Source organism: Haliaeetus leucocephalus, unplaced genomic scaffold (genome assembly GCF_000737465.1).
Source record: "Haliaeetus leucocephalus isolate CR32 unplaced genomic scaffold, Haliaeetus_leucocephalus-4.0 Scaffold866, whole genome shotgun sequence".
Lineage (NCBI taxonomy): Eukaryota > Metazoa > Chordata > Aves > Accipitriformes > Accipitridae > Haliaeetus > Haliaeetus leucocephalus.
This window is the reverse complement of record NW_010973302.1, coordinates 3,735,975-3,759,622: the sequence shown is the minus strand read 5'-3', so window position 1 is coordinate 3,759,622 and position 23,648 is coordinate 3,735,975. Positions and strand designations below refer to the sequence as shown.

General features: G+C 47.5%; 1 protein-coding gene across 4 annotated transcripts in view; it reads left to right on the top strand.

Annotated features, from left to right (window-relative positions):
- TCF4 (transcription factor 4) overlaps positions 1-23,648 on the top strand; it is a 239,385-nt gene that overhangs the window by 190,069 nt on the left and 25,668 nt on the right. For all 4 annotated transcript variants that reach the window (XM_010583045.1, XM_010583044.1, XM_010583043.1 and 1 more), the window contains 3 exons: positions 8,597-8,702; positions 11,099-11,232; positions 14,690-14,822. In XM_010583045.1, the coding sequence (XP_010581347.1) occupies positions 8,597-8,702; positions 11,099-11,232; positions 14,690-14,822 (373 nt within the window). The remainder of the gene's footprint in view (positions 1-8,596; positions 8,703-11,098; positions 11,233-14,689; positions 14,823-23,648) is intronic.

Genomic DNA, 23,648 nt, shown 5'->3' with positions numbered 1-23,648 from the left:
GTTGTCTGGGATCCCAGAGAAGCGATGTCACGTTAGAGCAGAATTCACCTGCGGTTCCCGACTGGGCTGGTGGTGGTGGCGTTGGCTCTTGCGCTGCTTTGGTAACGATCCGGGAGAGCTGCGTGATAAAGACAAATGGCAGAAAGAAATCAGAGTCTGAATAGAAAACCTCTGGGTCTATTTATGTTATTGTTGCTTTTTTAGAGCATGTATTACTGCACAGGGATGACATAATGTTGTAATTTTTTTTCTCTAATTTAGCTGACCCCTTTTTAACTTTGGGCGTTCACGAGATGCAGTATTCAGCAGTCCCATCTGGAAGACATTTTAACTGAACAGGATCTGCGGACTCAGAGGATCATATAGGGTGGGATAAGGAAAAAAAAGCCAGGCAGCTAATGTTTAGGGCATGCTGAGCGTAGGGCAGCTCTTTGTGCGAGCAGCGATTCCTGGTGGGAGCGGAACAACCAGTGCGCGGCAAGTAGGTGGTTTGGTCCAGATTGCAGCGTTTCACCTCAAAACGAGCTGTGGTTTGTAAATGCTGGCACTTTGTAGTGGCTTTTGAGTCGACGTCAGTCTTTGCGAGTTCCTGCTTGACGGCATTTGTACAAACGAGAGGAAACCCAGGGCCCGGCGGGGCAGAGCACGCTGCCCGCGCCGGAGCGGGAGGGGAGCCAGACGTTTTTGGGTACGCTGGGCCAGTCCCGCGCAAAATTCGTGCTGGTGGGAGCCCGGTGGAGGGAGCGCATCCCTGGTGCAAAAACCTTCACCGAGAGGCGTTTCGGCCCGCGGGGTCGCGGTCAACGAGTCTCGCTCGCGTTTTTTAATGAACGCGAGCAGCAGGAGAGGAGATAATCACGGGACCGAACCTGCCCCAAAACCCGCAGCCCGGAGCCGGGGTTTTCGGCGCGTGGGGACGGTGCGTGCCGGAGAACCGGCGCCGGTTCACGGAGGCGACGCGAAGGCGATGGCGGGATGCGTGCGAGCGCCGGGTCTCGCACCTGCGCTCGCTTTCCGCGGCGCTGGCCAACCTCTGTCGTTAACCCCGGAGAGCCCCCGGCCCCCCCGCGGGCGCTGGCGGGGGCGGCGTGCCGTACAGGTGGTTCCCCTGGCCGCGTACACTTGTTTTTCACGGCGCACCGTGCACTTAACGGCTCAGCGGGACCTGCAATTTCATACCTCTCACGGGGCCGGGGGGGGGAGCGGTTCGCATGTGCTCTTCTGCATTTGGGGCTCATATGGTCTCAATTACCATTTGATGGCAACGCCAGGCCCGAGGCCCTTTCGCGTGTTTGTCCTGTGAGAAAGATCTGGAAGAGCCGACATCTGGTTTTGATTGCCGCGATTGCAGGTTGATAGAATAAACGCAGGGTGAGGTGGGTGGGTTTTCCTTCCGGCCCCTTCCAGGCCAGGCTGGTAATGTGCTTCACTGGCGGGGCTGCGCTTTTCATCAGCGCCCGCCGCCCCCGCGCCCCGCTCCTCTTCCTCTCCCCCCGCTCACCCGCAGCAACATGTGGCCGAAATTAGGGACCTGCGGCTTGAAAAGTGCCCTTCTGCTGGAAACCTGGAGCAGGTCAGCCCGCGGAAAGGGGGGTCTGCTCCTTGCGCATATTAAAGTACAGAGTTTTTATTTTTTTTTTATTTTTAACGAAAAGCTGGGGAAATTCAGCCCTAGCCTGGCAGAGCAGTCGCTGGTCTGATGGCAGAGCTGGGAGGAGTGAGAACAGCAGCGGAGTGTGTCCCTCAAGTGGTCATAAAGGAAGGAGTAGTGACTTTTTAAATTTTTTTTTTTTAATATTTAAGTTTTTCAGTGTTGCTGGTGAGAACATGTCCCTCTGCGTGCTCTGGCTGGGGACCGTGCTGCTACACCAGCTCTTGCCCCGCTGCCGCCCGGGGCAGTGCCATCCTCGGGTCTTGCGTTCAGCCCCGGGCGGCTGGCGGGTTCCCGGGCTGCAGAGGCAGCGAGCAGCCCCGGTCATTAGGAGCGTGTGGAACAGGTTGCAACCGAGAAATTTGTAATATCTGAGAGCGTAAATGGCAGCGGTCGGTCCTCGGCTCGCGTGTGTTCAGTCCGGTTGGCGGAAGCCAACCGGTACCACCGAGGCGGCACGGCATGGCCGGTGCGGCAGGCTTGGAGAGAATCCGGCAACGAGCGCTTGCTGCTTGGTCAGGTACTCGCTTAAAAGAGTTTTTCCCTCTATGCGAAGCTGACATCTGCTAATGCAGAGCAGCTTGTTCCAGCGAGCAGGTTTATTCCTCCTGACAGTTCTGATAGCCAGTACGCTTTGCCATTTGGTAATGCACTTATAATTTAATAAATGTTCTCTTTGAGATCTTAATTTTAAAGGAGTTTCGCCATGTATTTTGAAGTCTCTGGACTGCTGATTGATGGGTTTATTCTCTTCACAAATGTTTCCTTATATCAGGTACCTATTTAAGTGGACTGCTCCATACACAGAAACAATCACAGTTGCGTTTTACAGCTTGTGCTTTACATTGGTGCCATGCGTGCCAGGTGATAGATTCTTCCTAATTTCACGTTGGGCGCGAAGGCCGGGATGGGGCTGCCCAAGCCCTGTTGCGCCGACACAGCCGTTGCGCCGGAGGGATGTCCTCCCTGCCTCGTTCAGAGCATCTCATGAGCAGGAAAATGGAGACGCGTTTCAATTTGAGGGGAAGTCTGAAATCTTCTGGCAACGGTATCGCCAGTGCCTGGGAGCGGAAGAGAGGTGGAGGTAGACGAGGAGAAGAGCCACGACGGAAGGGGAAAAGACAATCTCTTGCATCTCCTTGCTCGGGCTGGGCTTCCAAACACCCTCAGCCGGCCGCCCCCGGCCAGCCTGATGGAGAGACTGCGGTGGGACGGCTGGCCCCGCGGTGCCTCGATGCCGGAGGCATCTCCCGGTACTTGGGAAGCGCGCGCATCCCCACCGGCGATGTCTGCGAGGGGTGGCCGCATCCCTGACCCGCGGAGCTGGGGTTTCTCGCCCCCAGCCCTTGCCAGCACCAACCAGCACGCCTCCAGTTCACTCGACAGCTAGTATTATGACTTACTAATAGGTGTTTTCGAGGCCGTTTATCGTTTATTTGGTGGACTCTGGACCCCCAAGGCTTGAGCACGGCGCCGTGGGCAGAGGGCAAGCGCGTGGTCCGTCCAGCCCGCCAGCAGCCAGGGATGCTCGGCTTGGCCGGAGGCTCTGCTGACCGAGTCTCTTGAATACTGGAAAATGAAAGACATTGGAAACACGTTCCCAGGACAGCGAGCTTTCCAGAAGAATTGAAGAAGAAAAGGTGTTTGGAACTTGCAGGCAGGCTCCCAAAAATGGCAACAATGTGATAATTTTTTCATCATGTCATATTACAGCATGGCGTGTTTTTCCCAGATCATTATTCATCATCTTTCAAACCTCCCAGCATGAGTCAGAGTGATTTTCTAAATTCAGGCACTCTTTTAAGAATATTAACATCTTTAAATCTATAATATATTTTCTGTCAAATCAGAAAGTCACTTGTACACATCTGCGGTTTGCTCCCTCTTGCCTTTTTGGAGACAGCACATTACCCTTTTTTACCAGTGCCATAAATTTAACCTGGTTTACTTTCACTATTCTGGATCAAGTTATTGGGTTGTTTTCTTTACCAACACTTACTCATGATAATTGATGTCTCTGTTTAAATGGGGTTATCGGCGCAATTCCATCTTTGTAAAATTATCTGGCAAACGTTTTTGGACAGATTATCAACGTGATTAAATAATACACTGCTTGCTATTTTAAACATTGCTTTGTGGAAGAATGACAAAAAGACAGGGGCCAGTCAGAATATTGTTCATCTAGTTAATCATCTCCTACGCTCTCTTTACTGCCTGTTGAAAGTACTGCAGTCCCGATGATACAGAGGGAAACAAATCTGGAGACTTCTGCACATTTTAACATGAGAGGAATTTCCATGTGTGCTCTTAGCTAATGTCGTGATAACATGAGAATCCCACTGTGATAAAAATTTGAAAATAATGAATATTTATGTTGAAAGAGTGACGCTTCTTTAGGAAATACACAATTTTCTAAAAAAGCTACCTTATAGCTCCTCAAATTCTTCCTGTGACTGAGCCTGTCACAGCAAAACGAGTTAATTTGCTTCAGCCCAGTGGCTTTCACTGTGTGAAAATTCAGCTGTAAAACCAACAGAAGAATAAATCAACTCTGTCTTTAGCGAGGAAGAGTTACACCCAGTTACATGACACTTTGTAAGCTGGCATTTATTTTGGCTATTTTTCCTGTCATTTCACGACCGCCAGCCTCCGTCCGCCTTCCCCTGCTCCTCCTGACGCTTTCCTTCCCTTCCCAGCCTCCAGGCTGACCCGCGCGCCCAGAACGTGCCAAAGCCGTCATTCAGTGTCTTCATACGACTGCTGACAACAGTAAAGCAAAATCCCCGAAGGCGTCTGACCCAGGTTGAATCGCCGCCTTGTCCTGGCGCGTCTCCTTTTGCTACCAGGGCGGGCGAAGTGCGGCTGCAGGCAGGCGAGACCCCACGGCAGCGCCCTGCCGCTGCACGGGCATCCCCAGCCAGCGCCACGGCTTCAGCCGCCGACACCGTTTTCTGTAAATTCCTTTCAAGTGCTGGCTCTGCATATTTGGGTGATTTCTGAAGCGTGTTCCTACCGAGCCCCCTCGGCGTGGCGGGCAGCGCTGGCGTGGGGGCAGTTTTGCAGCTCAGGCACCCGCCTTGGGAGACTCTGACCTCGCAGCTTTACGGTTCAGTTTGACAACAAGCAACGAAGCGAAGCAAACTCATAAATTGGGGAATAAGTCAGCAAGAGGCGTAAAATACATACTCGTTTTCTTTACAGCGCGTACGGGGAGCCGTTAGACCTTTATAACTCATGCGCTGCAGGTACTGCAGAAAGCCGAGGTGCAAAGCCAAATTTCCGTCGGCAGGAGGGGGCCCTTTCCGGACCTAATTTTTGTTGAGCTGGAGTCATGTCTGAAAGCAGTTAGGCTGGATGGCTGCAGGAATATGGGAAAGACCAGGCGTTCAGGTTGAGACCAACGTATATCGTTGTGAGCAAGAGGGCAGGGCTGCGCGGGGAGAGGTGGGCGAGGAGGGACCGTCCCTGTGGTGGGGCAGGGAGGGAGAGGTACCGGTCACTCCTAAAATAGCGGGAGTGATCAGAGGGCACACAGGAGGGGTTTTCTTCATCACTTCCCAGGCCAGGGCCCATCTCATTTTTTCCCAGGTAGCCGCTCTTCCCACGTGGTAGGTGGGATGCGCTGGAAGCCTTGCCTCACCGATGAGGTCACCCACTGGGTGTTCACCAATCCCTTGGGAAACCTCCCCGGCAGCCGGGGCGCTTGGTGGGATACCTGTCAAATGAGTGCGAGGGAAGAGAACTGTAACGGTGTCGGACCTTTTCGCCGTACGAGTTACAAACACCTAGTTTTGACTGTTTTTCCTCAGAAACGCACACCCAACTTTTACGCAAGCCTGGTGACCTCGAGCGCAACAAGTAGGGGACAACAGGGATCTACTTAGGCGAGAGCAAGACGTGGTCACCTCTGGGTAGAGGGGCGATTGCTCTCACAAGTCGGTGGCACGGGCATCCTGTATCCGGCCAGGGCGGGAATAGGTGGTGCTGGAGGGGCGGGGCAGGGTGGGGCAGGGTGGGGTGGGCACCGCCCTTCCCAGGAGACCCTCCCCACTCTGTGGGTGCAGCCCAGGGAGAAAACCCCGTGCCAGGCAGTGGCATGCACCAAGTGAAAGCCCCCGCGCTGTTAAATATATCGTGATATAGCAGAATAGAGAAATTCCTGTACGTTAAATACCGTGGCACAGCGAAGCTGTTCTTCAGAGGCACCCGTTACACCCCTGCAAGACGTGTCAGAGCAGTGCAGCTGCTCTGCGATCCGCATGCACGCTGCTTTGTTTGGAAGTGCAAGAAGTGCCCGACGCATGTTTTATTAAAGCGCCGGCATAGCCAGCACGCTGCCTTTGATGTCCTTGCTGCTTTCCAACCTCTGTGCTCCCTTCCTCTCTGGGCACTGGGTATATTCAAGCACCTTTTTTTTTACCCCTACCTGTCCATCTTTAATCTTTCAGCATTAAATCTGACATTCAGGTATCTCTTCTGAAAACCTCTGCAGTTTCTGTAGGGTTGTTCTCTGGTAACTGCAGGACTTGTACGAAGCATTTTCGAAGCTGGTGCAGGAGCAGCAGTGGGAGAGGGCAGGGTTGGGAAGGGGTGTTTGGGGAGGCATCTCCTTACCCTCCCGCTGACCAGAGAGCGGAGATTTGAGCTGACTGATGCCTCCCACAGCTCTCCTTCATCCCATCTCTCAGGTTTTTCAAAAAGCCTCTTTCCTGTGTTCCCGACCTCCCCTCCCTTAGCTGAATCACAGCACCCGTCTTTGCAAGAGCTGAGGTCAAGAGGAACTTTCCCCCGGCCCCAGGTTGAAACCATCACTAGCGTCCCATGCCAGCTTGCTTTCTGCATCACTCACCATCCCAAAGGAAGAGCTCATCTGAAAACAGCCATGCTGAAGGTGCTGATATTAGAGGTGACACTTGGGGCTGTCACAGCTGGTGCCTGCCCCAACCGATGGCTGCGGGGACCAATCCTGGGGTGGCGGGATGCCCCAGTCCCTCACCATCACGGCAGAGCCTGGGATGGTGGTGTGTGGCGAGAGCACTTGGCAGCCCTACTCCGGAATTGCAGCCCTGCTCCGGAATCACGGCACAGCACAGCATGCCCAAGAGCTGGGTGCTCCTGCCCAGCCTGGGCCAGCCCTGCCTGCCCCCGTGCAGGCAGGCAGCGGGGTTTTGGCTAGTACTTGTTATTTATTTGTACCTTTAATGCAGTTAAATGCTGACACATGAGTAGGAAGTCGACTCCCGTGATGCCGGTATCACGGCGGTTGGCGGTGGCTGCGTCCCACCCGGAGTGTCCCACTCAGCGGCACTGGCCGATGGCTTTGCTGCGGGTTGGTTTGGCCAGTTGGGCGCAGAGCTGCGTTGCCTCTTCTTTTACCCATCCAAATAGTCTTCAGGCTTTCCTGGGGCTCGCTCCCAGCTGCTGCCACCCTACGGGCGGTGGGACACGTCTCCTTCTCCCGAGCGCCCAATGCCGAGGACCCCGAACCCGCATCGATCTCGAATGGGGCGTGAGGCACCGTATCATAAAAAGGACTTTTGCTTCGGTTTGTAACGTCGGGCTTGTCCCAGGCGCTGAGCTGCTGCTGGCCCCGTCTGCGCGGGCGACGCTGGGGCTCACGAAGCCAGGGGAGCTGCTCTGCCGCCCGGGGATGCGATGCCGGGCTGCCCCGTCCCGTCCCGCCGTCCCGCTCCTTGCTGGGGCTCTGGGAGCCCGTTACTCTGCATCCTGCAGCCCCTCAGCCTTTTGCTCCCTGGTTTTTGGGTTCGGGTGGGGTTTTGGGTTTTTTTTAATGAGAGGAGCCCTTTGCTCCCCCTGCCCTGGCTGGGCGCTCTTCCCAGCCCCGGCGGCGGCCGTGCTTCGCTGGTGGATTTCTCTTCCCTTTCGCTGTGACCTGCAAACGTCGGAGCAGGCGCTCTGCCAATTTTGTGATCTGCTGCCTGCTTCAAAATGGAGGCAGGAAGGTATCCATTTTCATCAAGGAGATGACAGTGCTTCAGTCTTCCTGACCATCTGGAGAGAGGCACCTCCAGCGCAGAAACAAAGCGCGGAGGAATTGAGGGAGCGTATAGGCAGAGAGAATAAATCGCGCTCTAAATAATAAATTACGCTTATCAGCCCTGACTGGTTTGGGGGGATTTTTTTGCTTCTATTTTGTTTTTAAATGCTGTCCTGGTTGAACTAAACTAAAGCAAGAAATACAGCAGATATTTTCTAAAAGGCAAGTTGCAGAAGGCTCTGGTGTATTAGTAAGCAAATAAAAGTAAATGAGTCTTTTGGCACACGTACTAAGTTTATTGCATAGACAAATACAATAAGTCTTAAGAAAGGAGGAGTTTTTCCCCTGATGTGTACACATGCTGTGTTGGTGGTCTTGTGTAGATCCAGGTTTTTAATAGTCCTTTAAAGCTTCTCTGGAAAGAGCTCGATCCATGGGAATTTAATATCCCAAGATATGTTTGTAATTTTCAGTGTTCTTGATAATGCTGTTTTTCTAAATTTCTTTCCTTTTTTTTTTTTTTTTTTTTTTTAGTTTGGGAGATAGTTTTTTTACTTCCTTGCAGTGCTTTCAGTTCTGTTCTTAAGTGGGTAAAGTCTGTACGCCTTCATATGAGAAAATCAGCATTGTTTCAAGTTCTTGTTTATTTTAAGCTCCGTAATGCTCTAGGAAGAACATATGTACATCTGTTTGTTCATTTTATTTACAGAAATACATAGTTTGACAAATACCTTGCAAATATCCTTGTTTAAAGCTGGAAAATGTCAGGCTGGAGTTTCTTTTGAAGCTTAAAATTTATTTTCCAGTCACACATATACTGAGGTTTTTGTGTTCTGAGAGAAGAATTATGTGGTGTTGTGAACGGATTTATACTGAGCAAGGTAAAAACTCAATATTTCTTTCCTGCTTCCTGCTAAAGGCATACTAAATTAGTCTTTTTTCCTTAGGTTTATGCCCCGTCAGCAAGCACTGCCGACTACAATAGGGATTCACCAGGTTATCCATCCTCAAAACCAGCAGCCAGCACTTTTCCTAGCTCCTTCTTCATGCAAGGTAAGACATTGCTTTTGAAAGGAAATCTATTTTGCATACATTTTGTGTGTTTGTATTTTAGTTTATATGTAGTCGAGACATGCCGGAATATCATCTTGTGGTCTGTAACATTACCATTCAAATGAAGACCTGTATGTCTTCGTTTGACCATTATGCCTCTGAACATCTTGTTTTGATCCTGCAGTGAAGCAGCATAATGAATAACTTGCCAGCCTCTTATCATCTGAGGTTCTTGAAGCATTTTTTTGCAGCGTGTGTGTGTGCACATATATTATGCATATACTGAAGGCACACACGTTTGTGCTTGTATTTGGTGCATTGTTGTTTTATGTTAATGAGAAAGATTTTGTCTTACGTAAAGTATACAGTGCTACAAGTATGTCTATGTGCGTAGATATGGAATTAGAGCAACCTTTTTAAAATGAAGCCATTTCATTTGAGGGTGGGTTAATAGTTTTCATGTATTCACTGCTACCATGTTGTGTTTCTTGCGATGATTTTGTGCCAGTACAGTTAAATTTGGTGTAACTTAGTAAATAAAATTCCTAGAGTTTGGGAAGATCCACATACAGTTAGGATACCCCTCTTTTGCCACATTTAGGGCAAAATGATTAGCTTTTAAACACTTTTACATATACTCTGCTTTAGGCTAAGTACAGGGTAAGTAAATCTGTTTAATTCAGCAGGACTGCTAGGCTAAAGTATTTGCAGGACAAGGGACTGGAGTTTATTCTATATACATATGTATACACACTTTCCAATTCACACCCTTAGGAAAAAACCCAAAACAACCCACTTTTGTGTCCCCACCACCTGAAGGTCACGGGCGCTGCTCAGCGTCCCTGGGGATGGCTCAGCTCCCTGTCTCAGGGTGACCGGGCTAGCGCCTGCGGAGCTCCGCCACATCTCCGGCTCTTCCTTCGAGGATGCTCGTGTCTGGGTTTCCATCAGGCAGCTGGCGCGGGAGGACGAGCTGCCCACCTGCAAAGGAGCAGGACCAGCAGGGATGCGGGCGGGAAGGACCAGTGGACCCTCCTGCCCCGGGTCCGGGGCTCGAACGCTGCCAGGAGGGGTTCTGCTGGTCCTCCACCCGCTCGGGTGGGTCCTCGTGGGAGGGAAGAGGACGTCGTTCAAAGCACTGACCCCGCTGGTCACCTCCCGTGGTGGGGGATCTGCATCTGGACCATTTCCTGAGCGGTGGGAAGTATGGGCCAGGACTGAAAAGCAAATGGTGCTCTTGGCTTAAAACACGAGTAAATACCCCGCCCCGAGAGCAACCTGCTATGAAACTCCTCTGGAGTTACAAAGCTGGGGATTAATAGGGTTCTAATGATATCAAATATTTACCCTTTGTAGTGCTTAGCCATTCTGTGGTTTTAAACGTTATCTTCTCGCAGATTCGTATTGAAGACATAAATCTGAGTTAAATGACTGTTCAAACAGCCATGGTAAGGTGATGCTAGAAATGTTGCTGCTGCCAGGGTGTTTGAAGTGTATAAATAAGGCAGGGCTGTAGGTGAGACATAATAATTTTTTATTAGACCAACTCCTGTAGTTTGAAAAAGCCGGCAACTTTTCCATCCCACATGCCCGTCCTTCAGGTCTGCTGATCATTATGGAAAAGTTACCTTTTTATTTTTTCCTTTTTTTTGTTAGCACATTGGCATTCTTCCAGTAGAAAATACATTTCACTGCATTATTATAATTCCATTTCAGCATGTCTAGTTAAATGCAAAATATGCAACCAACTGTTTTACTCGATAAAATTTGGGGAGCCCTTTTTACACTCTTCAGTGTGCATTGCGCCTCAGCAGTGAACTAGCCTGAAGGATGAACGCTGTGCTTAGGAGGTGCAGAGACACAAGCTGTGAAATCCCTAAAAGGAGAAACCATACAAGTGGCGCTCCTCTCTTTTTAAACAAACAAACAAACAAAAAGCAACAACGAAACGGCTCCAAAAACTTTCTGGATGTGGAAAGTCAAAGTTCAGGAATTATCCGATCGTTACCAAGTTGAGGCTTCTCCAAAGCTCATTAGCCCATCCTCATTCTGTAGGCTTCAGTGTATTTCGTTTCAATGTTCAGGCTTTTGTCCCTGATGAAATTTGTTATAACAGAGTTCATGTACTTGAGTTTATGATACCAGAGCAGGAATAAATCAGCAGGAAACTTTCAAGCCTAAATGACGTGGCTGTAACGAAGCATTGCAGGATGACACGAGTATTCACCACTGCTCAGTTCGCCTTCGTTTTTATTAAAGTACATGGCTTTCTGCTGGAGCGGCGTAGCCCTGTAGCCCCGTTAGGGTCGTTAGGATGGCGTTTGCAGAGGCGCAAAGCCGCCGGTTCCGCGGGGTCTGGCGCCGGTGGCCAGCAGTGTTTCCCTCCTGTCTTACAGATGGCCATCACAGCAGCGACCCGTGGAGCTCCTCCAGCGGGATGAACCAGCCTGGGTACGGGGGCATGCTGGGCAACTCTTCTCACATCCCCCAGTCCAGCAGCTACTGCAGCCTGCACCCGCACGACCGCTTGGTAAGGCTCGGACGTGGGGTGGGTGGGTGGGTGGCGGAGGGGGGCACGTCGCCCCGACCCGCTCACGGCGTGGGCAACGTCTTCCAGTTGGGCCGACGCAACGTTCTCCGCACGGCGTTGGGTGTTGCCAGCTCCGCAGGCCCGAGTTTGAGAAAGCTGGGGCAGCTTTGCCTTCAAGATTTTATTCAGGCTCTGCTGAGGGAAGGAAATTTTTAAGCTGGAGGGTGGTGCAGGCTGGGAAGCCCCCGGGAGCGGGGGCGGCTGCTGCTGCCCGTGGAAGGATGATGAGGAGGTCCTGCCACGGCTTCGCCCGGCGTGCAGTACATCTTTCCACTGAAGACCACCACCTCTGGACAGAACCTCTCCTAGTGCCACTGGGAAGTGAAAAGAGGAGGAAAAAAATGGTCACGCAGAGCTTTCCCTCGGCCGACGTCGCGAGAAGAGGGTCGAGCCCGTGTTCGTACCCTCCGCTCGTGTGGTGGCCGCCCGCGCGCCGAGGAGCTGCGCACGCCTGTGCTTTTTGGTGTTTGTGGCAGTCAGTGTCCTTTGCTGGTCTGAGTTTATAGATAACTATCTAGCATCAATTTTCTGCTTTAAAAAAGGGAGGGTTTTTTTATTTTCTCTGGTACATTCTGATCCCTAGCAGGAGGAAGTTGCTGGGACCAATTCCATCTATTGTATTGGAACAGAATAAAATTGGGATTAAATCTGATCTGAGTACAGCTTAGGGGATATTCTCCTAATATCACAGCTGAATTGATTATGTAGAAATAACACTGGGTTCCATCAATTCAGTTTTTTGTTATGTTTTCGTTTTAAGTAAGATGTAAAAGAATGAACAGACAGCTAAAGTGAAGTAATTTTTCTCAAAATGTGTGAAACATTACAAGTAATGTTTTTCTATTCTGTGCCTATACTTTTCATGCTTGAAGGTCATTAAAAAGGAAGAGTAGTGAGGAGTACTGGTTTTAAGGGAGGAAAGAGTCTGTTGCTGTAAGGTCTTGCAGAACCATCTTTCGGGGAATAAGAAGAATTAAACTCACTCTTGCAAACTGAAAATTAATTTGCAAAACAAATCTTTAAAGTCTCACATTTAACGAGGTTAGCACACTGCTATGTAAAATTAATAGGAAGTCAAAAGCAAAAGAAATTGCCTCAAAAACTGCTTAATCATGTCCTTATAAAAGGCATAATTAAGGCACTAAGCAAACTTAACGTTGCTCTGAAGTGACAAGCGTATATAATAAAAATTGAACATAACTTTTAAAACCCAATTTAATCTAATTTGTTATCTACACTGGTGCTCATTCATCAGAATTAGGTGGCTTTTCATGGTATCAGCTCAGGGTAGAGGTAAGAGCAGAGTGCCTTCATGGGGCAAGTCTGCAAACATTTTTGCATTTAAGTTTACCTCGATTCTGAATTTCTTGGTTTCGTAACATATAGGGTTTTTTATGAAGAGCTGAAATATTTCTGCGATGTAAAATGGGGAGGGATGTTCCACCTAAACTCTCCAAAATGTTTTTTCAATGCAAGTATTATTATATTTATTCTAAATTTCAGAGATAGTGAGGACCACTGATACCAGTCCAAGTTGTAGGTGCTCAATGCTGGTAATGCTCATATTAATTGTTTATTATGTATGTCTGGACTGGCAGAGCCTTCTATGTTTTAGGTAACACTGGGGCAGAAGGGAGGCAGCGATACTTTAAATACTCTCCGCATAATTTCTGCTGGAGCATCAGTGAGAGGTCAGCAGTTTCTGGTCAGCTGGAGCGTCCACAAGTGGTCAGCTGGTTGGGGAAAGTTTGAGTGATTTCAGTTCAGTTCCCTGCAAATGTCCTTAACTTCTCAGTGACCTGTAGAGAAAATGCATATAGCAAAAGAAAGAAAAGTTGTTGTTTATTATTTTTACTTTCTCAGGCATATCAGTGATTTTCTAAATAGATGCATTGAATAGTTCTCCGCTAAGCTCTGTTCAGATCCCATGTTTTTCCTAAAATGTTTGGCAGTAGTGGTTTGATGTCTCCCCCTGAGAAATGAGAAAATCCCAAACCAGCACTTCGATACGTGTCATGGAACAGCCGTTTAGCAGGGGAGATGGAGTCACTCATGTTCAGACCGTTGACCTAAGCAATCGTTGTTTGCTCTTTTCTCCATCACATGAGAAATTCTGTTCAGCTGTGCCATTTCAGCCAGTTGGGTTTGGGGCTGAAGTCCTGGAATGGTTTATAATGAGTCAATGCCTGAAAACATTATTCAGACCTCCATCAGAGTTGATGGTCGTTTTTCCATGGATAAGAAAAATAGGTTTGGGCTATGTTGTTTACATTCTTTGAGATAACTTCACAGTATTTGGATACTTGGCACTTAATTACAAGAAATCCTGTAAAAGTAATTAAATAGCACAAATGAAGGGAAGATGTTTTCAGCCAGCTTACTCTGAACCACCTAGGGAAGCAGAGGGCACAGAGATGATCTTGCTCTAGCACTTCAGTGCCTTGATCCTGGGCCAGGTACTGCCATGTGTCTCCAGCTGCCCGTATTTCTAAGGAGGCTTTGTATCAGAGTCTCCAAAACCTAGAGGTCTTTTGCAGGACCTCTTCTCTGCTGGGGGCAATGCTGTGATAGAGATAAAAGCTGGGCATGTTCTAGGACCTGTCTGCACACAGTGTCTTACATCAACCAAGAAAAGACTATTCAACAGTGACGAACAGCACTAATGTAAGCCAGGCTGATAGGAATGCAAATTCAGCAAAACATTTGAGCGCAGCAGTGTTGCGTCACAGTAATGAAGGTTTGTGTTGATCCAGCCATATAGCTGCCAAAGTCACAGAATCATGGAATCGAGTCACAGAATCGTAGAATCAAGTCTTCTGTGTGCTGCCCAGACGCTTGGCCCACGCTTGTTTGGAGAACTCGGTCATCGCATTTTTGATCGTCTGTCGCACAGAGGCACTGCAGTGGGAAGGAAAATTGATCCAGTTGATCACCTGGGATGCCAGTGTGTTTCCTTATGGCACGTTTTGTAATACCAGCCGTGCACGTCTTGCAGTCAGATCTTGGTTTTAATGTCAAAAGCAGTACGGGGTTTCCACCACTTCCCTCAGAAGGCTTCTCCTCCAGCCAATAGCTGCCCCTGTCAAAAAGGTTTGCTTGATACATCACCTAACTTTTCTAATTCCTTCTCATTACATCTCTATGGTACTATCATCAGTTACGAACTGTCCACTGTGGATATTTATCCGTATCAGATAGGTGTATGCTGTGTCTCCTCCAGAACATGTCAAATTAGGGTAGAAAAATACGCTCCCTGCTTAGTCTCAGGGCAGCGTTCTGCTTTTGGCGGTCGGGTGAAGTACAACAGCACTTGGGACTGGGGCAGTATGAGCAGCCTGCTGCTTTCCATGTTCTCAATAGTGAAAATATTTCCTTTTTTTTATCCTTTCTGCCACAGAGCTACCCATCACACTCCTCAGCAGACATCAATTCCAGTCTTCCTCCGATGTCCACCTTCCACCGCAGTGGCACAAATCATTACAGCGCATCTTCTTGCACACCCCCTGCCAACGGGACGGACAGTATCATGGGTGAGTTGAGGTCGGGTGCTGCGGCTGCCGCCCGAGGCTCTCTCTTTCCCTCCTGTCTCCCCTCACATCTGCTTCAGTGCACTGTGCTAGAGCCAAAGAGGTGAAACCAAGGTGGAGGGTTATTCGATGGTGTATCCCAGGGTGCGGAAGGACTAGCTGCTTAGTTCAGTAGGTGCAGAGAGATAGCAAGAATTTCATGGAAGTAAGTACATCGTAGCTGACCTTTGCCTCCTTTGCTTATGCATTTTACTACGACTACTTCTTTTTGTGAAGTAAATATAATTACAGCAAAGGGCTTTGCTTCAAAGTTTGTATGGAAGACATTGCACCAGCTAAGTGCCCGATCCCGCTAGTTTTGAAGTCTGATTTTATTGTCTTTAGAGATTTAATCGCCTGCAATGCTGTGCAAGGTGATACTTCTGTATCACGACATTCATCCCCTTCAGTTCTTTGCTGGGTTTCCACATGGTGTGGGGGAAGCGGCGATGGCGGCGTGTCCCTGTAGGGGAGAGAACCGCCTCTGACGTTGCCGAGAGTGACGCTGTAAATTAAGAGCATACCTCTGCATACTTAAATATTTGGCAAATACCGGTTCATACTTAAATACAGGAAATAAAAAAATATTGCTTTGCCTGTATCTCAAAGAGCAAATAAAGCTAATTAAATAATTGGTAAATAGGGAACACATCGCTGGACACATGTTTCAGATTACACACATGATTCTGTATTGAATGACTGTGAGCAGGACTAATGCAGTAAGAATGGAGGGTGGGTTCAAACATTAACACATGGGCATCATATTTTTCAAGGTCTCTGAACAAAGAAGAAACTAAATACAGTCTCTTCTTAATTTGTCACTGTCTGAGAAAAACGTATCTCATTTCAGGATAGCATTTCTGTGCTCAATCTTGCCATTCCATTGAGAGTTCTTCCTTTACAATATATTGCTGCTTCTGTGCGTGTGACATAGGAAAATCACTCTCTCTTTCTCCCTCAAAAGAAGTCTAATAGACTCCAGTTTAATTCAGCCGTCTTCACACCAGTTATGCAGCAGCCTTACAGATAACGTTTAGGGATGCAAAATCTTGCAGAGGGACATAAACAGGTAGGAGTGTGAATGCAGCCTCCTCTGCCTCTGGGAGCCACCCAGAGAAGTACCTCAGTTTCCCATGTAAAAAATGCATCCGGATTTTCATCTGGATTCATCTCCTGAAAAACCCAGTGTGTGAATCAGAAGAGCAACAATACAAAGATGCAGATTTTTTTCAGCAGCTGTAAATATTCAACAGCTAGTACTGTCGGGCTATGTCTGAACTGAGGGCTGCAAAAGTATTTCCTGGGTCTCGAGGCAAGCCCTGTTCTCCTCCTAAACCAGTGAACCTCCCCTGAAGCCTGGGCACAGGCTGTCTTTTCCCTGATTTTCCCGAGGAAGCCGTTTGAGCTGGCCCTGCCGGGAGCCGATGTGCCTCCATTCCGGTCCCGGGGAAGATGACGGGGGGGCGCGTTGACGTAGCCCCACTGTGCCGTCCCCACGTGGGGACAGAGACCACAGTGAGCAGGGCTGGGGCAGGTGAGCTGCCTTCCCCGATGGTCGTGCAGCTCTGAAAGGCAGCGAGGAGAGAATCCTTTCAAGGGACTATAGGACGGCATCGGCAGTGGTTAATTTTATGCTAAGCGTTGGCCTTTTATTTTCAAAGGTCTGAAGCGGTGCTATGTTTAAGCAACCAGTTATTGAGATAGAGTGCCTTTAGCATACGCTGTATGAGTCTATCGTATCCATCTGATGCATGTATTAATCCCACTTGCTGCTTTCACTTCTAATGACATGTTGTTTGTATGACATTATGCACTGTGACATGCAGCTTTTCCAGGAGAAACATTATGTGCATTTCCCCTTGAGGCACTGGTTTCACAGTAATTTTATTACCAGAGCAGTCACATAATACTGCACTGTATATTTTACAAGAATGTTAAGCTTCCAGTTACAGGAGGGTGGTGAACTGTCGCGCAGTATAAGAAGAATATGACTTTTATCCAGCAATGTCACTTCCTCATAAGTTGGGAACATCATCAGCTGTGAATACTGAGATGGTGCAAGTTTTTCCACTCTTCTTAACATAGAAACATAATTTCCAGTCTGCTGTTTCAGAAAGCACTATTCCATCAGAACAGCGTGAGTTTGTACTAGAATTTAAACTATAAAAAGTCTGGCTGGAATTCTCTAATAGAAGGCTGCAGCCTATCGGTTACACTAGATGCTTTGCTAGATACAATTATACTCGCTGAGATACTGATTCCTGGAAGTTTATTCAATAATCTAAGATTTACACTCAGAATCCCACCAGAAGGATGTGAAAAGGCTGTACTTCATCATTCTGTCCCTTTGCCTTCCAGTGCAGAATTGTTCTGCGCAGAAACATGCTGAGAAAGTTTTAGGAGATTAACTATAACAATAAACACGCTCTTCAACAGAGTTAGAATCAATCCATCAAAAGGTTGCAGTCTTTCACAGTGTCTTCAGTACATTAATAGTCTTGTGAGTGGGGGGATAGCTCACAAGGAAAAGCGACAGCTTTGGCGGTGCGTTTTCAAGTCCTCTTTTACAATCCTGTTCCCAAGTTACCTCTTCTTCTGCATCTTGCCAGAATTTGCTGGTGTTTCGTGTCGGTGCAGACCTGCCTTCTCAAGCGGGAAGTCAGCGTTCAGGCTCACGTGTGCCTAGTTGTATTCCCTAGTAGTAAGTACATTTAGACCAGTTTGATGAAATAAAGACTAGCATAAGTAGATAAGAAATGCCTTGCTGCTTCAGATGGTTGGTCCATCTAGCTTAGCATTCAGTGGCAACATGTGATCCTGGCCATTTCTGCAGCTCCTGCCCTTCATGCTGCCCCAGCAGCCAGGGCTGTCGTGTTAGTGAGGTTGAAGGGGACATCCCTGCCTGGTTCTTCAGGCACCTATTTATGGACCTGCTGTCCATGCAATCGTCTAATCCCCTTTGAACCTGCTGAAGCTGTCTGCTTGCACAGCTTCCCCTGGCTGCACGCTCGCTACCTGCTCTGTGGAGATGGACTTTGCTTAGCTGTTTTAATTTCTTTTCCGGGAAGGTTCGTCAGGTGTTCCCTTGCTCGTGCCTCAAAGCTTTGTCCATCATCAATTAATTAATTGAAATCTTTCTTGAAGTCTGGATTCAGCTACTTCATTCAATTAAAGCCCAGTGCAGAAATGTCTTGGATAAACTGTGCCCTTCCAGTTTTGGGGGAGTTCCCTAGCATTCCTTGCGCTAAGTTGTTCCGTGTTTCGCATAAGAACTTGGAAACATCTGTCCTTGTTCAGACCAAAAGCTCATCTATGCAACAGTCCCGTCTCCAGCAAAGACTCTAAGGATTTCCTTGGGAGGAATATAAAAACAAAGCAAGCATATATGATGTTTTCCCAGTCGTTCCAGCACTGGGTGCAGCACTCAGTATTTAGGAAGCTTGAGTTCATTCTTCTCCCAGCCTTTCCTGGAGGCTTGGCCTGGCACAGTGACGTTAAACACTTGTGAGACGGTGTTCCTCCTCTTTCATTTTGACTCTGCTCCCTCAAGACCCGATGTGGTCCTCCCTCCTTCTCGTGTTGCTATAAACAACGGATGAGAGCCTTTCTCCCCTGTTGTTTGGGTTTAGGTAGCCTGTGCCATACCCCACTGTAGTGGTCCCTTTTCCAAGCCAGAGGATCCACATTTACTGAGCTTGTCCTCTAAAGGAACCATCTTCTGCTTTTTCTGACTTCACTTCTTCTGTTCAATAGACCTTGATGCTTTCATGATGGACTTACCAGATCTTTGCTCCCTATCCAAAATAGAGGTGTGTCGTGAATTCATCGAGGGACGTAACGGGCTTCTGGGTTGTCTCTGCTCATGACACAGTCGTTGCTCGTTGGGGTCTTCTTGGGGGCAGTGAGGGACTGGTGCTACTGCTTAACCGTCAGCTCAGGTTGTCAGCTAATTACTCGCTGCAGCTCTAGGTTTTCTCCTCTTCCTGCTGATTAGGTAACTGAGAGCCCGCTTGTGTGTATTTATGGCATCAGGCTTTTTTCCCCCCATGTTTGTTGACTGGTGTTTTCTATGTATGTATGGTATTTATTGCCTAGCAAGTTAGTGTTACAAGAGCTGCTCTTTACACATAATATATTTTATTATCCTGAATCAGGATCTTGCCAAACGTTACAACCTCGGCGTATGCCACGTCTTTTTCCAGGCCATGTATGAGTATGTTGAACGGTACAGATCTGCGCAACTGGGAATTTGCTGGTAATACTCCTCCCTTATAAAGCTAACTATTAATTCCTTCTCTTGTAGTCTCTCTCTTAGTCATTTTTTAATCTGCAAGAACATCTTCACTTCCCTGTTATCTGAAGACAGTTTAGTTTCTTTAAGAGCCTTTGGAAGGTGGCTTTGTTGAAAGATGAGAGTACAGATCCGTTATATTTACTGGATCTCCTGCATCGATGTGCTCGTCATGTTTTTGAAAGAATTTAGATTTTCAAGACATGTTTTGCTCCACAGAAGCGCTGTTGGTTGTGCAATATGGTGTATTTATCCATATGTATATTGCACTCTGTTATCTTTCCTCATACAGAAGTCAGATTTAAAATGTGGTGGCTCTTTGAATTCACAGAACTTTGTTTTCAGTATTGGTTTTTAATATTTTCTACCTTCTTTACTTCAGCACTAGGTTGGTCTAAGCAGTCGATTTTACACTGCGGTTAGAAGTTAGACATTTTTGAGTTTGAGTTTACTGAGAGCTCTTCGAAATGTCATTTGGCTCTTCTTTAGTTTTCTTTTTGTTGACTTATTTTAAAGCCTTTACATTGACACTTCAGTTGGAGCCAATTTTTCTGACTAATCTCTTGTAAAATATCATCTGTCCCGTGGCAAGGCAGATGAAAATAATCTGTTTAGCATTTCTTCTCTTACACTTTTTATCCTTGAATTCTTCTGTTGTATCTTGGTTGTTTGCAGGTCCTACCAACTCTCCGTCATTGTCTTTGTTTCTGATGGGCTTGAAAAAGCTTTTAGTACTAACTTTTAAGCCATTAAAAATCACTCTTTCAAAGTATTTTTTTTGTCTTACATGTAACTTGCATTAAATATTTGCCTAAGATACTCCATCTTGCTCAACCCTTACATCTTATGGTTTTCTTCCGAAAGCTGAAGGGAAGTGGAGGAGCACTTGTGACGAAAGCCTTTTATTTAGATAGGATTGATATCTGTTCTGCATTCTACAAATTTTTTTGGAAAACCACCTGAGGATCGGTTTTACCCAGAGGTGACAGAGTGAGGCTTTAGACTGTCTCAGCCCCTGCCGTGGTGATCCTCAAGTTATTTCAGAGTTCGTTCAGCCGGAGTTTGGCACACTCTCCGCAGGTTATCTCGTGAATGGCCCTGCCAGGAAGATTTATAGGGCTGCTGTGGGAGCACTGTGCGTGGATTTCATCAGATTACTCTTTGGTGCAGGGTGACAAATCTGGTGCCAGCTGGGCTGGGCTGCAATCCTTCTTCCCCACGGCTCTTCCCTGCCGGCCGCTCGCGCACGAGGAGCGGGGTCTGCACAGACGTGCTCTGGGTATCTGCATCTGTCTTGACGATGCACATCCCAGCCTAGTCCCAATACACTTTCTTGCTTTTCGTATACATTTTCTTCCATTCTGGGTGCTGTTCTGGACAGCAAGCGGTGCTTTTCAGAGCTTGGGTAAATATCCCGATGGTTTAAACCTGACAGTTGTAGTGCACACCAAAGCTGCCAGCTAAGCCTGTCCCTGCTCAGCCTTTGGAGTGTCAGCAGCTGTATTTAAATAGTGTTTCAGTGAAGCTGATGGTAAAGGGATGGACCAACAGCTGTACGATATTAATAGAAACAGTTGATTATATTCCATAGCCGTTCCCTATGTAAAGCAGCGCTGTACATTACCTTTCTCTGTAGCAATACCCTGGGTTGTCTTTTCCTACGTTTGAGGTCTGGTTCTTATTTCCGTAGTGCCCAGTCCTGGGACGATGTTAGTTTTGTCCCATTGCTCCTGAAATCTTTGGGCTCTTGCAGCGTATGCTCCTTGCTGTGTTTCTTCTTAAGGCTCTATTTTTTCTGTTCTTCCTTCAAATGCAAGGTTTTCTTAGTCACCTACAGATTTCAGTCATGTCCCTTAGGTTACCAAAATGATAGCTAAAGCAAATAATAGTTCGCAGTGTAAAATGGTTTTTGATGTAAGAAAGAAAAACATACATTAAAATAGCTAGCTGTATTTAAGTAATCCCGGTGTTTTTGTGACATGAACGCTCTCAAAGATCTCTGCCTACTTACGTTTATCTTGGTCTTCCAAGCAGAAGGTGCCGCAGTTACCTTCCTTTGCCCGTTTTCTCCACTGTCCCTGAGCACCCAAACCCAAGAGCACTGGCTTTGCAGCAGGGAAGGAGCCTCAGCCCAAAGCGCCCGTGCGTGCCCTCCTCCCTCCTCTGGCCTTTCCTCGGGGTTTTGCAGCCTGCAGCCCAGAGCCATCCCGAGCTGGGGTTGTGTCTGGGGCTGGTGTTCAGTAGCCACTGATGGATGTTCTTTTCCATGAATTGGTATTTTTAAATCTATTTATATGTTTGGTCTTTGCATACCTTAAAGCAACAAGTTTCCCCATCTGACTGGACGCTGGTGAACACACACACACTCTCTGCTTTTTTTTGTTTTAATGGGTGGCTTTCAGTTTTTGTATGGGGATAGCAATGAATAATGATGCAGAGCTTGCCTTCCCCTTGTTGTAAACCTCTCCTGTATTGCTTTTCAAGCATCCCTTTCCCAGTGAAGCTCCCTCTTCTCTGCAAAAGGGAACTTTGCACACTGCTGCCCATCTCTGAGGCTCTCCCTATATGTTTTCCAGGCCTACCGCAGTAATTTGTCTTCAAAGTCTTTCAGGAAAAGTTTAATATTCAGTATATCTGAAGAATTCCTTTGTTCTTAGCGATAACTAATATAAGACATGGCCCAGCTCGGTGCTGTCATGTTTCTAAGAGCACGTGGAGCAAGACTGTGGTCCCTATGTTCGCTTCTCCCACAGGACCAGTATAGCTCATCTCATTAGGAGAAACCAGCCTTCAGACAGACAAATGTAGGACTTAATTTTAGGATAATGCAGTTAGAGTCACTTAGAAAAAGGAAAAAACAATGCATGATTTACATTTAGATTCACAGTTCACTTTAGAGCGAAGTAACTGAATTTCTGGACATCTGCCTGGTGTTATTCAAGTCGCAAACCTTTAGGTTGTGATTTACAACATTAAATTACCCTGATAAGTTGTATCTCTAGCTGACACCGCCTGTTCTATCTGTCTTCGTGTTTCTTTATATATCTTTCTTTATACATCTCGATGCCTAATTTCAAACTGAGCTGAGATCACAAATAAGCTGTCATTGGCAGATGAGCACATTTTCAAGTACACAATAATAAAAATAAAAGTTTAACTAAGAAAAGGGGAAAAAAAGGAGTCAGCAAAGACGTCCTTGCAGACTGCACTGTACACGTTTGTCTAACAGCATCTGGGACACATGTAGACCTTGAGGCCTTTCCAGAGGAGTCTGCTGTAGGAGAAATGCTGAACCATCAGAGTCATGCAGTCAGGTTAAATGCAAAGATGCTGCCTTTCTTAAATTTGTTAACGTGCATGTTGTACGTGAGAAATAGAAGGAAAATGCTGTTCTGTGCTATTTTTTAAGTTTTCCCAACTCAAACCTGCTGAAGCTGCTACTAGAAATTTTGGGCTTAGGCAGGACAGGTGATCAATAACTGATCCTCTGACAGGAGAGATAAGGTAACTGCTAAGCAAGGAAGGCTGGGATGAAAGGGGAAAGGGATGGAGACTAGGAAAAGCTAACTGGAGACAGTGGATGAGATAAATGCTTACCAGGTGGGAAGACTGGAGGAGGTGGAGCCAAAGGTTGCTCTGAAGGGGCATGGCAGGACATCCCCTGGACCACAGATTTCCCTGCTGCTGCTGTGGAGCTGCAACGTCCACCGGCAGATCAGCTCATCTGCTTTGAACGCTGGTCCATATACATTCAGTTATGAGTAGTTACACCCATGGCCAAAATCAAAGAGCTGTAAAATGGATCCAACCCTGCTCTTTCCCATGCCCTGAATATTTAGCTGAGTAATGCTGGGGTGAAACTTGGAGGAGGCTTTTTAATGTCACTTTTTAATGACCAAAAAAGTGCCCGTGCTTGCACTTCATGGTACGAACGTGGGCAATTTGGTCCCCAAATCCTTTTCCCACGGGACACCCCCGGCTCAGAGCAAGGGCTGGGTTTGCTCCTGAGGTCCCCTGGGCGCGGGATCCCGTGGCCTCGGGGTGTGGAGCCTGCCGAAGGGAAGGAGGGGGGACCGAAGCCCTTCAAACCCCGCTGCATATGGGATCCTGTCCTGCCTCGGCCCTTGTGTTCCAGACATTAATCCAGACTTTCAGGGGTGGTTACCGACTGCTTGTTTCTTGTTTTCTGGCCGCCTGGCTAAGGGTCCTCAGAGATGAAAGCAGAAGTATCGATCACAGGCAGCAGTCAGGCAAAGCTGCGCTTTTAGTTTATAAATGGACATAGAGATGCTGAAACTGGTGGGATATTTCACCCTGATTTTTCTTTCCTTCAGTTTCTCCTGTAACGGAGAAGTTTCAATCCTGTCACCTGAGCGTGAGAAACTGGTGGCCTGCTACACCATGATTTTTCTTGCCCTAAATTTCTTACGTAAAAGGTACAATCTCATCACCTGAGAGATGGTGAAAAATCATTTCATTAAATGCTCATGAAATGTTCA